Below are 12,521 nucleotides of genomic sequence, written 5' to 3'. Positions count from 1 at the left end.
CCTCACGTTCCCCCCCCCCCAATAGCTAGCAATCCAAAACAGTCCAGTGGCGCCTGAGCAGTGGGTGTTGCCTTCTGACACACTTCTGGTGATGTCAGGGGGCATGGTATATGCAAATGAGTCATGCTAATGAGTTATGCTGATGAGCTCCTGCACCTCTTTTTCTACGAAATGACCCCCTGTGTAGAAGTAAAAGTTAAATACCAAGGATAAAATATTCAGCCGTGTGATCTGATGGGTGAACAAATGGTTCTGTGTTCTCTGCTGTCTGCTGTTTAATTCCATATCGCTGCGGCTGGGTTTAGACATGCCCCGCATCTAACGTGTGTCATCGGTCTGTTCCCACATCGGTAGCTGGAGCTGTGCCGGCAGAGCTGGGGAGCTGTGGTACGTTTCTCCAGGAGGCCCACCGGGAGTCAGGAGAGAGCAGAAATCCTTGCTGTGGCCTGCCGCCAGACTGGCAGCCAGTCAGGGGTGGTCCGAGCCACAGGGCAACGGCGACAGCTGCCCCAGGCCCCGTGCGGGGATGTGTGTGTGTCTCTGACTACCCCCCCCCAGTGGAGGGATAGAAACAGAGGAAGAGCAGGCGCCCGCTGCCGCCATTGGCAGCCGCCGCCACGCACACCCGCTCAGCCCATCCGCTCCGTGGTGGCCCCATCTGTGGTGCCTGTTCCGTCCACGGCCTGGGCGAGCCGGCTTCTAGGGAGGGCTCTCACCGTCCTTGTGTGGGGCGAAGACCAGGCTTTTTCTTGGCTCTGGTGCCGGGGGGGCTGGCAGAGGCAGCCCCCTCCTGAGCTTTTGTCCTCCGGGGCCCCACGAAGGCTGTCCCTGCTGCCGTTTCAGGCGGATTTCTGCTCTGCTTCGTGGAGTGGATTTGCCTTCCCCGGAGGACCTCTGGGCTTCTGTGAGGTCACGGTGGAGTTCTTCTGCAACGCCTTGAGGAGTAGCTTGGTTGGGTTCCAGGCTGTAATAGCAAAGGACTTTGTGGCCGTGGGCAGGCTTCCCCGGGCAGCGTGACTGCCGCGATATCCGCACCTGTGAGCAGCCCCCCCCCCAGCTCCCTGGCCAGACAATCCCTGGTGTCCGTGGGACAGGATTCAGCGGCAGAGGCCCCGGGCACCAGGAAGCCGAAGGCGGCAGGTTGCCCTTTCCAACGTGTCCTGTGTGTGGAGGCAGGGAGAGGGAGAGGCGGTTCTTCTGAACAGAGCTAACGGTCTTCTTCGTTGTGACGCTCATTCCCCTCTCCAGAGCAGAGCAGCTGGTTTCTCCGTGGTTCTCTTTCGAAGGGGTCTCGTTGCTGCTGCTGCTGGCACCCTGCCATCGCTGGAGCTCCTTGCTCCTTGATTTACGCACTAGGCACCCTCTCGGATTTCTGGCACAATTGCTCTTTCAAAACCGAGCTCCTCGATTTGATAATGGCGTGGAACTTGATTCCTGTGAACTTCCTGTGGCTCTAAAAAGATTAAGAGGCCGTCTCCTTCTGCGGAAAGCAGGGATTCGGGTTCAGCTGCGGCAGCTGTGGGACGAACTGCCTCGGAGTGAATTCTCCATGTCGCCGGCCGACGCAGGTCGGAGGGGCCTGCCAGCCAGGGCGAGCCTCCTGCCACGGAGAGGAGCTTTAAAGGGCACTGGAGACGAGGTGCTGAGTGAGCAGAAGCGTTCCTCTTTGCCACAGGCAGAGCAGAGGCCGCGGGGTGGGGATGACTTGCTAATTCCGGGGAGCCTCCTGGTATACCGGCCGTCCCTGCGTTTGCTGTCGGCTTCCTCGGATGCGCTGCAGATCAGCCAGAGAGAGATTTGGGGCAGCTGCTTTTGAGTTTTAAGAGGAAGAAGCTCCCTGACTTTTGTAGGTGGAAATGTGGACACATGGCTCAGCGGCTGAGACTGCATTTTGTCGCCCAAAGGAGTCGCACCGCTCCGTCGCCGGGAAGCCTAGGAGATGGCCTGGATGGCGAGGATATTTGCACACGTGTCAAAAGGCCTCACCCTGACTCCCTCCGGCTCAGGCTAGATCCCAGGCAGGAGATCAGTCCGCAGCCAGTTTGGCCCCAGCACCCAAAGAAGAGCGCCTCGCTGCAGATCTCCCTGCAGCCTCCACGGTGCCGTGGGCCTTCTCAGCCGGTGGCTTCTGAAGACCCGCCTTCCTTGACCACCAGCTCCAGGAGGACAAAAGGGGCCCGCTGGAGCCGACCTGCGGGGGGGAGCCCACCGGACCCACCGCCTGATGACAGAGCCTTCGGCAGGGCCCAGGGCAGCGATCCGGGCGCCTGCAGCAGTGCCGGGAGCGACTGCGGGTCCTGGGCCAGCACCACCACCAGTGACGGCGGCTCCTGTACCAGTGGCGTCGCCAGCAACAGCGGCGGTAGCAGCTGCCCCTTCTGCGCAGGGGAGGGCTGGGCTCTTCCCGGTACTGTGGCCGGCGGCGATGCTGGGAGCACATCTCGCCTCTCTACGGGCAGAGCCCCTCGGGGGCCATCCCTACGAAACGTGTCTGACCCGGAAGAGGCGAGAAGGCCGGCCAGGCCACGGGGAGGGGAGGAGCGGGAGAGGAAGAGACCGCTGCTGCGGCGCTGCTCCTCCCTGGTGGTTTTCCCACGGAGCCCCTCGGGTCCCCCGCCGGTCTCGCCGACGCCTCCTCCGCCCCGCAGGCGGCCCTCTTGGGTGCCTCCCGGGGAGCAAGGGCCGGAAGACGAGGACAGGGCGGTGGCCGAGGGGTCCCTCTCGACTGTCGCCAATGGCCTCCGGATCTCTCGCGGTGCCGGCCCTCCCGACGGAACGAGGGACGTGAGGCAGCTCTGCGGGGAGAGCTCTGGGTGGGAGAGGCCCTCGGCCACGCAGGGGGCGGTCCCCGCGGGGGGCTCTCGCATCTCGTTTCATTTCTCCCACGGAATGCCGGTGGCGGAGGAAAGGGAGCCCGCTTCTTCTGCACCTGCCGTGACGAGGGACCCTCCTGCTGGACTCGCACGCGGCACCTGGGCCTCTTGGCCCTCGGGTACAGAGGAGCGTGGCAGCGGCGGTGGCGGCGGCTGGGGGACAAGCCCAGCCGTGTGCAGGAGCAGGGCCCCTCCCGGCCTGCAGAGGAGCCTGTCTGTGGGGTCCCCCCTGGCCCACCTGCACTACCGGTCTGAGGCCGGCACCTCCCACCTGCACATCCAGTTTGCCTCCGAGAGAGAGGGAGGGCCCGGGGGACAGTCACCTGGGAAGGCATTCGGCAGTGACAGCTGGAGGCAGCCTCTCGAGGTGAGTGTGGGGATATGGGGAGACGGCCGGCCCCCCTTTGCAGCCGTGCGTAGTGGGACTGCCGGCCTCCTCTGCTCCCGGGTGTGCCGTGCTGAGCCTCCGTGAGTGGCCGTCTGCTCCTGCCTCATGGAACTCTACTCACGTGGAGATGGCTTTCGCTTTCTCCAGTGCCCACACACAAGGAGGCCAAGGGACTGAGCCGATGGGGAGTTAAGAACCTCCGTGGCCCTTGCCTTCCGGAGCCCTATGCAGAGCAGGTTCTTGCCTGCAGACAGAGCAGGAAGCCAACTGGGGTGTGTGTGTGGCTTTGGAGAGAATTCCGCCTGAGCTCCCTCCGTGCGGTGCATGGCCTCACGACGTAGCTCCTCTGCTATCCCCCTGGTCCCTTGGCCAGCTCTCCTGAAAAGGCTTTGGTGGTGCGCGGGATCCCAGGGTTTGAATTGCAAGCACGGTGTTTTGATGTATTTCTGTTGATTTGTGTGGCCTGGGGGAGGTGTGCGTGGTGCCTGAACCACCTTGGCCCAGGTGACGGGGAAGTGCCGGAGAGAGTGAGGAGGACCACTCTGAAGACGGGGGCCACCCACCGTGCCTTAAAACGTCAGGGCCCAAAAACAAGGAAGACACTGTGTACAAAAATACAGAAATAACTAGTTTTAATAGAACATTAAAGAATTTATGATATATTTTATAGGTATAATTATCGTAATAATATTCAAAAGAAAGTCACATATGAAAACTCGATTCACAAAAATCTGATGCACCACAAGATTCGTAGATGAATGAAAGTCCCTTAATCCCATGGGGAAAAGTGGACATGTTTGTTGTAAGGATGGAGATTGGTTCCAGAGAATGATTTATACAAGGAATGGTTAAGGCGATTCTTGAGAAAGAAGGCTGGAAATGGCTTATACATCCGGGGAGCCGTCGGATTGCTTCTCCTGTAGCGGCGGGATTTTTGGATCGCTTCTCTTGCAGTAACAAGTTCTGGAAGAAGAATATTTTGGATTATTTCTTTGCAGTAGCAGGACATATAAAATAGAGAATCCCTGCACTGTTTAATTCCAGTGGTACTGACTTTCATTCATGTATGAATCTTGGGGTGCATCAGATTTTTGTGAACTGAGTTTTCATATGTGATGTTATATGTGTCATGACTTTATTTTGAATATTATTACGATACTTATACAATATATCATAAATTAGTTAATATTCTATTAAAATTATTTTTCTAGTATTGTATTTTTGTACACGGTGCTTTTCTTGTTTTTGGATTTGTTCCACCACGGTTCCTGCTTTTGTTGGTTGGTTTTAAAACTTCAGGGGCCAAGGACGCTCTCTGCTTATCTCTGACCATTAAGCAAAACAACATAAAAGATGTGGCAAATAACTTAAATTATATCCTTGGTACCTGTTAGGCAGCCTGTGTTCTTTTGCATTCTTCTCTCACTACAGAAGCTAGTTTTCTTCCCCTGAAGATGTCTCCTCTGCTCTGATCAAGCTGCTTACAATACACGTTGTCCCTACCTTGGCATCCTTTACAACGACACCCCTCTTGCCTCCTGGCCAGGCTAAAAGGACTCGGAGGTCTCCATTTCTGCTCTGCTGTATCAGGCAGAAGGCGCTTTGCCTCTCGAGGGCTTCTGCTCTGGAACCCTTGTTGGTCCCTGCGGGGCTACGACGGGTCTCAGGTCTAACCGTTTGCCTTTCTGGTTCCCTTTTTTGTTGTAAGCTGCCTTCATGGGCTCTGTTTGGTGTAGTGGTTAAGTGTGCGAACTCTAATCTGGGAGAACCGGGTTTGATTCCCCACTCCTCCACTTGCACCTGCTGATGTGACCTTGGGTCAGTCACAAGCTCTGGCACAGCTGTCCTTGAAAAAGAGCAGTTTCTGTCAGAGTTCTCTCAGCCCCACCCACCTCACAGGGTGTCTGTTGTGGGGAGGGGAAGGGAAAGGAGTTTGTAAGCCGCTCTGAGACTCCGAGTGAAGGGCGGGGTATAAATCCAATCTCTTCTTCTCTTCTTCTTCTTCTTCTGTCAAAGACTGAAAGGCAACTTCTGCCTGCCTGCCCCAGCTCAAAGCACCATTTTCTATGAAATGGGCTTCTGTTTGCCAGTCATTGGGGATAAGCTCTGTGCACATCTGCAGAAATTACCGTATTTTTCGGACCATAAGACGCACCTGACCTTAAGACGCACCTAGTTTTTAAAGGAGGAAAACGGGGGGAAATATTCTGAACCTTCGGTCCATAAGACGCACTCACTTTTCCTCCCACTTTTTTTGGAAGAAAAAGTGAGTCTATGGTCCAAAAAATACGGTATTTCTTGAATGTTGTCCTTGGCTGAAGGGGGGGGGGATCACCATCTTTTTTCCTTCCTAAGGACAGATTGCTATTCTAGTGAAGACTCCAGCGGGGCAGCCATATTTTGCCCATCGCGGCCAAGTAGGTCAAGGTGCACCTGAAAGCCGAATGGAGTTTATTCGTGTTGGGATTCCTTCAGATAGGCAGAGCGGGCGTCCCTGAGGCAGACCTATTTATCCCCTTTGCCACTGTCCTGCCTGGTGTGAATAGAAAGGGGTGTACAACACAACACTCTGCTTTAGTGGGAAGAGCCGGTTCCTAAGCAGCCTGTTTTCAGATGTTCTCAATCGACACTTCTGCTGCAGCCGCAGACGGTGTCAAACCCTGCCTGCCTGCCTGCCTGCCTCTTTCCATCTGGTGCTGACGATGAGGCCGTCTTGGGCACAGGCATGCCAAAATGAAGATGTGTTTTGTGAAGCCATGTTGTGCTCAGGTTTGGCCCAGTTGGTGTCAGCGCGGAAGGGAGATTTGAGGCAAGCGAGGCATTGCAGGCTGACAACGTTTTTAAAAGTGGTCTCTTGCTATGCAGAATACACCCCTGCTGGCTAGTAAGAGTGCTCTGCTCTGAGTCTTCTGCTCCTGATATCTGGATGGAGCAAGAAAAGACCTCTTGGGCTCCATCAGGGCACGCCTGGGCCGTTGCCCTCTTGGGGGGCATGCCAATACCGATGGCCGTGTTCCAGATAAATCCGAAAGGGTATCGAGGAGCAGCTTTCCGAAATTACGATGCGGACGGATTCCCGCTCCGAGGAGAGAGAGTCTTCCGTGCCAGTTCTGTCAGATATTCCCACACCACCTAATTATAGTCCTGTGTTGTGATTCGGTTTAAAATTAACCACCCTGAAAATACTCGGTTGGCTCCAGTGAGTCTGGCCCCGGTGGAAGGGGTCTGGTGAGTCCTTCCCCTGCTCGCAGTGAGCCGGCTGTTGTGGGGGGGGGAGTCGCATTTCAGGAGGTCGGCTGTCTGTTCCGAGCTGTCATGAAATGAAGCCGGCACCTCGGTTTCAGGCGCAGGGGTCCAAGGCAGGCAGCGCGGGTGTGTGTGTGTGTATGGTGCACCTTGTCTTCAGCCGCCGAGGGTCCCGTTTCGGGCTCTTTGTCAGCCTCAGCTTTGCACAGCCTTCTGTGCGAAACCCGCTGCGAAGGAGGCCGCAGGGGGTCCAGTTCTGGGAACTGAGCAGGCCACAGTGGGCGGGAGGGAAGCCAGCTCCAGAGCTGTCCGGAGGGGCCTTGCTGGGGAAGGAGCGAGGTCCCTTGGGAACGGGGGAAGCTGGGCTCCCTGGGGTCAGAGACGGGGAGGCTGGGTCTCCCATAGCAATGAATGGCAGCCATTGAGCCGACAGGAGAAGCCCGGGCGGGGAGGGCTGAGAAAGGCCGGAGGGCGCAGAGAAGTTCTGTTGGTCCCCCTCCACCACCCTGAGAAGATGGCCAAGCCCACGTGCGTCCCTGTGCCCGACCGTGCAGACCGGCAGGTGCCCCCAGCCCCCCAGCCTTTGGCTACATGCTCCAGGGAAGCAGGGCCTCCTTCCTCCTGGCCGTGGCCCCCAGAGGGGAGAGCGAGCGAGGGAGACGTGCACTTCTCCTCCTCAGCGCCTCCCTCTCCCTCGGCCCAGAAGAGAGTCCCCGGGAGTGCTTTTGGCACGGCAAGGAACGCTTGATGGCCTCCTGCCACTCACGGCTTCTTCTCTCTCTCCGCAGACCAGGGATGACTTCCTCGGTCAAGTGGATGTGCCCCTCTGCCAGCTGCCGGTGGGTATTGATTTTTTAAAAAGCAACCACGCATCTTTCTGAATGTTCTTGTGAAGAGCACAGCACTTTGTCGCTGCTTGCTTTTAGCCAGAGGTGTTTAGCCTCCTGTCCAGGGGAGGGGGCTGTGAACTGGGCAGCTTCCCAGTGTGTGTGTGCGGGGAAGATCTGCACGGACGGAGGCCGTGAACATGGCTGCCTCTGGTATTGCTGACGCAGCCCGGCAGTCTTAGGGCTCCACTGCGCTCGCTGTCCTTTGGGAGCGGCCCCAATGAGGGCCCACTGCTCTAGCGCTTTGGGAGGTTGGGGTGTGTGTGTGCCAGAGTCCGCACAGGGTGGTGACGGCTGCTAGGGGAGGGGCCTGGTCCAGAGCACATTGGCTGGCTGGCTGGCTGGCTGGCTGGTGCTGCAGCCTGCAGTCGCCACAGGGCTAGCTGCAATGAGGATGAGTCTTCCTCCCTCACACGCCTTCTGCTGTGACTCCTGAAAATGCTTTTCACACAATACAAGAACTCGTGGACACTCCATGAAATTGCTGAGCAAATAGAAGGAAGTCCTCCTTCACCCAGAGTGATTAACACACATGGAATTCACTGCCACAGGAGGTGGTGGCGGCTACAAGCATGGACGGCTTCAAGAGGGAATTAGATAAGCATATGGAGCAGAGGTCCATCAGTGGCCCCTATTATCCGCAAGGTATAGACAGGAACTCTCGGGCTGGGGCCAGTGATGCTCTGTCTTCTTGGTGCTTGGGGGGGTGGTCAACAGTGGGGGGGCTTCTAGTGTCCTCCTGGCCCCGCCGCTGGACCTCCTGAGGGCACCTGGTATTTCTGGCCACTGTGTGACACAGAATGTTGGACTGGATGGGCCTTTGGCCTGATCCAACAGTGGCTTCTCCTCTGTTCTTACATGTCCTCTTCAGAACATCATGAAAATTCACGCCGCTTCTTTTCATGCGGTCATTACCAAAAACTTCCACCCTGGAGAAACCAGTAGTCTGAATGGGCCTGTGGGTTTAGAAATGCAGCATACACCTCATTGGCACACTTGGGAAAGGCTCTGGTGCCAGCCAAGGCGGGCAAGGGATCTTCGGACTGGTCCCAGTCTCTGCCAGCGGCACCCTGGATCCTGGTGCCACCGCTGACAGTCTCGCCTGCCCGGCTGCTGTGTTTTGCAAGGCTGAAGTTGGGGTGTTTGGGAGGGCGGGTGTGCCGCACACCCGGCGGTGCTTTTCCAAAGAGCAGGGGTGGTGGGGGGCCAATGACCCAAAGCTGCTGTTTCATTCCAGACAGAGAATCCGGCTACTGAGAGGCCGTACACATTTAAGGACTTTGTTCTTCACCCACGGAGGTCAGTCCCTTAGGAAACGCCAGTGCCCCTCTCTGGTGCCACGGATGCCCCATTCTGCCGTGGCTGTTGTCGGGGGGGGGGTTTGCCCCGCCCTAGTGGTCTCGTGGCACTGGGGCCACGTGTGTGCTGGTGAGGCTGGGTTAAGGCCAGGCCAGGGGGCAGAGGCGAAGCGGAGTGAGGCAGCGGCTTCCCTCAATGGCTCACGCTTGCGGTTGCTGCGGTTCTCTTCCACAGCCACAGGTCCCGAGTGAAAGGGTTCCTCAGGCTCAAAATGACGTACCTGCCCCAGAGCCACGGCCAAGAAGATGATGGCACAGAGCAGGCGGAGGAGCTGGAGGTGAGCTTCCGGGGCCTCCCTTGGCCTGGCCGATGGCCCCCAGCCAGGGCAATAGACAGAATGGATAACAGCCACGATGACCAATAATCAGACTCAGAGGAAACTGATAGTTATTGCGCAAAATGTCTATGCATTATAGTATCCAATAGTCAAGGTGTGTCAGAATATTCAAAAGGTAAGTTTAAACAATCAGTACATTCATAGTTGTTAACAAAGTTCTCTGGAATGCTAGCTGAACATGTTACCCTAATGGTTTGAACGCATCTTTAGACCTATTGTGTTTTTTGTAGTACTTTGGATTTTTGGATGTATACCTTTAAGAGTTGTTTAATACAACGGAGGAGATGTGTTACACCTGCTAAGGCTACTAGTGGTTGTTCAACCTGCCTGCACAGAACTCATTGAGCAGAAATGACAACTAGGATCTGGTGAGCGTATATAATTGTTGTTAAAATATGTTTTTTTAATTCTGTCATATGACGGAGGTAGTTGATTGAAACAATGTTTTTTCCATAGAAAATCTTTGTAGAAGAGTCTACTACTTAGACACCAATTGATGTTATATCAGGAACAAGACACGTTGTTGTATGTATTAAATTTTACTGACATAATTGTATATTTACAGGTACATTGCACAAAGTATTTTTACAAACGTGTTTTTTCCATTAATTTTGTAAGGTTCAGAGGAAGTCTCAACGAAACAATACGTCCTTCCGGAGAACTTCGTTAACAACTATGAATTCAATGATAGTTTAAACTTACCTGTTGTATATTCTGACATGCCTTGAATATTGGATAATATATCACATAGACATTTAGCGCAATATTTCAGTTTCCTTTGGGTCTGATTATTGGTTACCCAGGCAGGGTAACCCCCCCCCCCCATTTCCTCCTGTCACCCCCTTGGCTGAGCTTGACTGGGGTGTTCACGCCGTGTGCTGAAGCAGGCCGCTCACTTGGGTCTTGCTGGGTTTTGATTCTATGCTCTTGGTCTGTTTTAAAACCTGTCGAGCCGTCTTCCTTGAGCAGAGGGGTGGTTTCCGGATCATGTGTCAGCGGTGGCTGCTGAGGCTGGAGTCGGCCCTCTCAGGGGGCTGCACAGTCAGAAAGGTGGCCGGAGCCAAACCCTGTGCTTGCCGTTGCAGCCCGGCTGGATTATCCTGGACCAACCGGAAGCCTCTTGCCAGCTCGAGGAGCCGGAGGCCTCCCTCCCGCCAGGCTGGGAAGAGAGGCAAGACCTGCTCGGCAGGACCTACTACGTCAACCACGAGTCCAGGAGGACGCAGTGGAAAAGGCCGACTCTCCAGTAGGTGGTCCTTGTGCAGTCTTAGCCAGACGGGCTCTGTTCCGGAAGACGAGTAGAAGGGCCTTCTGGGAGTCTTGGGGGGGGGAAGGGAGGGGTGTCCTGGGGGCCAGTGGTTCTGGCCAGTGCCCTTGGTTGGCTTTCGTGGGCTGGGGCTTGTATGTGAATCCTGTGCGTGCCAGCCTGAGGGACGGTGGTGGCAGCATCCGGGGTGGCTTGAGGCAGGCCTCACTCAGGCCTCTCTGCCTTCCCTGGGAAGCAAAACTGGGTTGCACTTGTGCTGCATCTCTGAGTACGCAAAGGAAGCAGCTCCCACACAGAAAGGGCAGTGCCCCCTGGCACAGGCAGGCACACTTAACCCTCTCTTTGTGAAGGGACGGCAGACCTGCCGCGGAGAGCGACCGTACTCACCTGGAAGCCCAGCACGCCTTCGCCCACCGGCACCAGATCACAGAGGAGTCCGAGGGCCTGGACAACGGCGAATCCCCAGAGGTGAGAGCCCGCCTCCCTGGCGGGGAGGGGGGAAGTGATGGGGCTCTCAAGACCCCGGAGGGAGGGAGGGAGGGAGGGAGGGAGAGGTGGAAGTTTGGAGGTGGCCGGATGCACCATCCAGGTCCTTTGGAGGTCTGCTGGGGTTGGGCAACTGGAAAGAAACGGGACGGCTCAGCCCCACTCAGGAGAACCCATGTGGGGCAGCGATAGGGAGTTCTTTCGGGGGGGGGGGATCGGGATCCTTGGATCGGGAGGCGGCGGCGGGGGGGATTTTTGGGGGGGGATCGTGATCCTTGGAGCTGGAGGCGGCGGCGGGGGGGATATTTTGCAAACTGCAGTGGAAGCGATCCGAGAGGGAAGTCGCACGCAGAGCTGGTTTCCCTACTGCCAAGTTACTTTGCTTCGGTTTCTTGTCTGTGTTGGTTGGTTTGCCCTTCTGTGAAAGACGCTTAGTTTCTCTTTGACCGTATCTTGAAAGATCTAAGCAGCTGGCCCGAGAGTCTTGCTGGCTTCCCTTGTTTCTCCCCTCCACCCCCATTAGAGCTGGGAGATCATAACAGAAGACGAAGCCACACTCTACAGCAACCAGAGCCCCGAGGCGGGCGTCCGGCGAGGCCACGCGGAGGCCGAGGCACCCCCTGTGGAGGACGCGAGTGCTCAGCGGACCCCTGCAGCACCCTGCACTGTAAGAGCTGTGTTGAGCAAAGCGGGGCGTGGGGCACAAGCGAGCAAACCCCAAAAGCAGAAGTTGTGCCCCTGCCCGATATGGCAGCATGCTTCCTGGGGGCCGGGGGCTCGGTCTGGTGCTCTGGAGGCTTCGTTCGCTGGCCGGGGAGCATCTGGCTTTGGCTCCTGCCTGGCCTAAGAAGCTGCACCGGCTGCAGGTTTGGGCCAAAGTCTGTGGAAGGGCTTGGGAGCGTCTCCGCAGCCACAGTCCCGGGTGACCTTCCCCCTTCCCCTTCCCAGGGTGACGCCGGTAGAAGCAGCGGCCTGCAGACGTACAGCCAGGAGGAGCGGCCGGTGCTCCCAGTGGTGAGTTCTCCCTCCCGGTGTGCTGCCCCCTCTGCTGGGGTCAGAGCTGCTCCCGAAGGCCGGGAGGCTCCCCTCGGCAAGAAGTCCCCGCGGCAGCCCTCCCGGGGCCCCTGGCAGCCCAAGGGGTGGGGTGGGGGGGCCCTCCGCGTGAGCGTGGCAGAGGCCTGGCCCTGGCTTAAGAGCCAGTCTGGGGTCGTGGTTCAGTGCGCAGAGGACTCTGATCCGGGAGGACTGGGTTGGATCCCCCACTCCTCCTCCTCCTCCTCCACTTGCACCTGCTGGGTGACCTCGGGCAAGCCACCGTTCTCTCAGGGCTGTTCTTGCTCTCTCAGCCCCGCCCGCCTCACAGGGGGTGTCTGTTGGAAGGAGGGGAAGGGAAAAGGGAGTTTGTCAGCCGCTATGAGGCTCCCGAGTGAAGGGCCAGGGGGAGAAGTCCAGTCTCCTCCTCCTCCTCCTCCTCCTCCTCCTCCGAAAAGAGGGTGTATGTGGCAGTCCAGAGGGCCGGTGTGCTGAGCTGAGCCCTTTCCCCAGCCAAGTCCAAAACGAGCCAGTCCATTTCTCGGCCGGAGCGGGGGGGGGGCGCCTCCATGGCTGGGTTCCTCCTGGAAGCTGCTCAGACCTGTGCCCCCCCCCTTCCTGCCACATGGGCCGGGGTTTGTGGCCT

At 57.2% G+C, this 12,521-nt stretch overlaps 1 protein-coding gene across 2 annotated transcripts in view; it reads left to right on the top strand.

The window, feature by feature from the left end:
- Positions 1-2,465: 2,465 nt before the first annotated feature.
- Positions 2,466-12,521, top strand: part of NEDD4 (neural precursor cell expressed, developmentally down-regulated 4, E3 ubiquitin protein ligase) — a 20,933-nt gene continuing 10,877 nt past the window's right edge. For both annotated transcript variants that reach the window (XM_015409185.1, XM_015409184.1), the window contains exons 1-8: positions 2,466-3,240; positions 7,296-7,346; positions 8,632-8,693; positions 8,928-9,030; positions 10,176-10,336; positions 10,708-10,825; positions 11,367-11,510; positions 11,792-11,857. In XM_015409185.1, coding sequence (XP_015264671.1) covers positions 2,890-3,240; positions 7,296-7,346; positions 8,632-8,693; positions 8,928-9,030; positions 10,176-10,336; positions 10,708-10,825; positions 11,367-11,510; positions 11,792-11,857 — 1,056 coding nt within the window. In that variant the 5' untranslated portion in view covers positions 2,466-2,889. The remainder of the gene's footprint in view (positions 3,241-7,295; positions 7,347-8,631; positions 8,694-8,927; positions 9,031-10,175; positions 10,337-10,707; positions 10,826-11,366; positions 11,511-11,791; positions 11,858-12,521) is intronic.

This window comes from Gekko japonicus, unplaced genomic scaffold, assembly GCF_001447785.1.
Source record: "Gekko japonicus isolate JY-2015 unplaced genomic scaffold, Gekko_japonicus_V1.1 scaffold167, whole genome shotgun sequence".
Taxonomy (NCBI): Eukaryota; Metazoa; Chordata; class Lepidosauria; order Squamata; family Gekkonidae; genus Gekko; species Gekko japonicus.
This window is presented reverse-complemented; position numbering and strand designations above follow the sequence as displayed.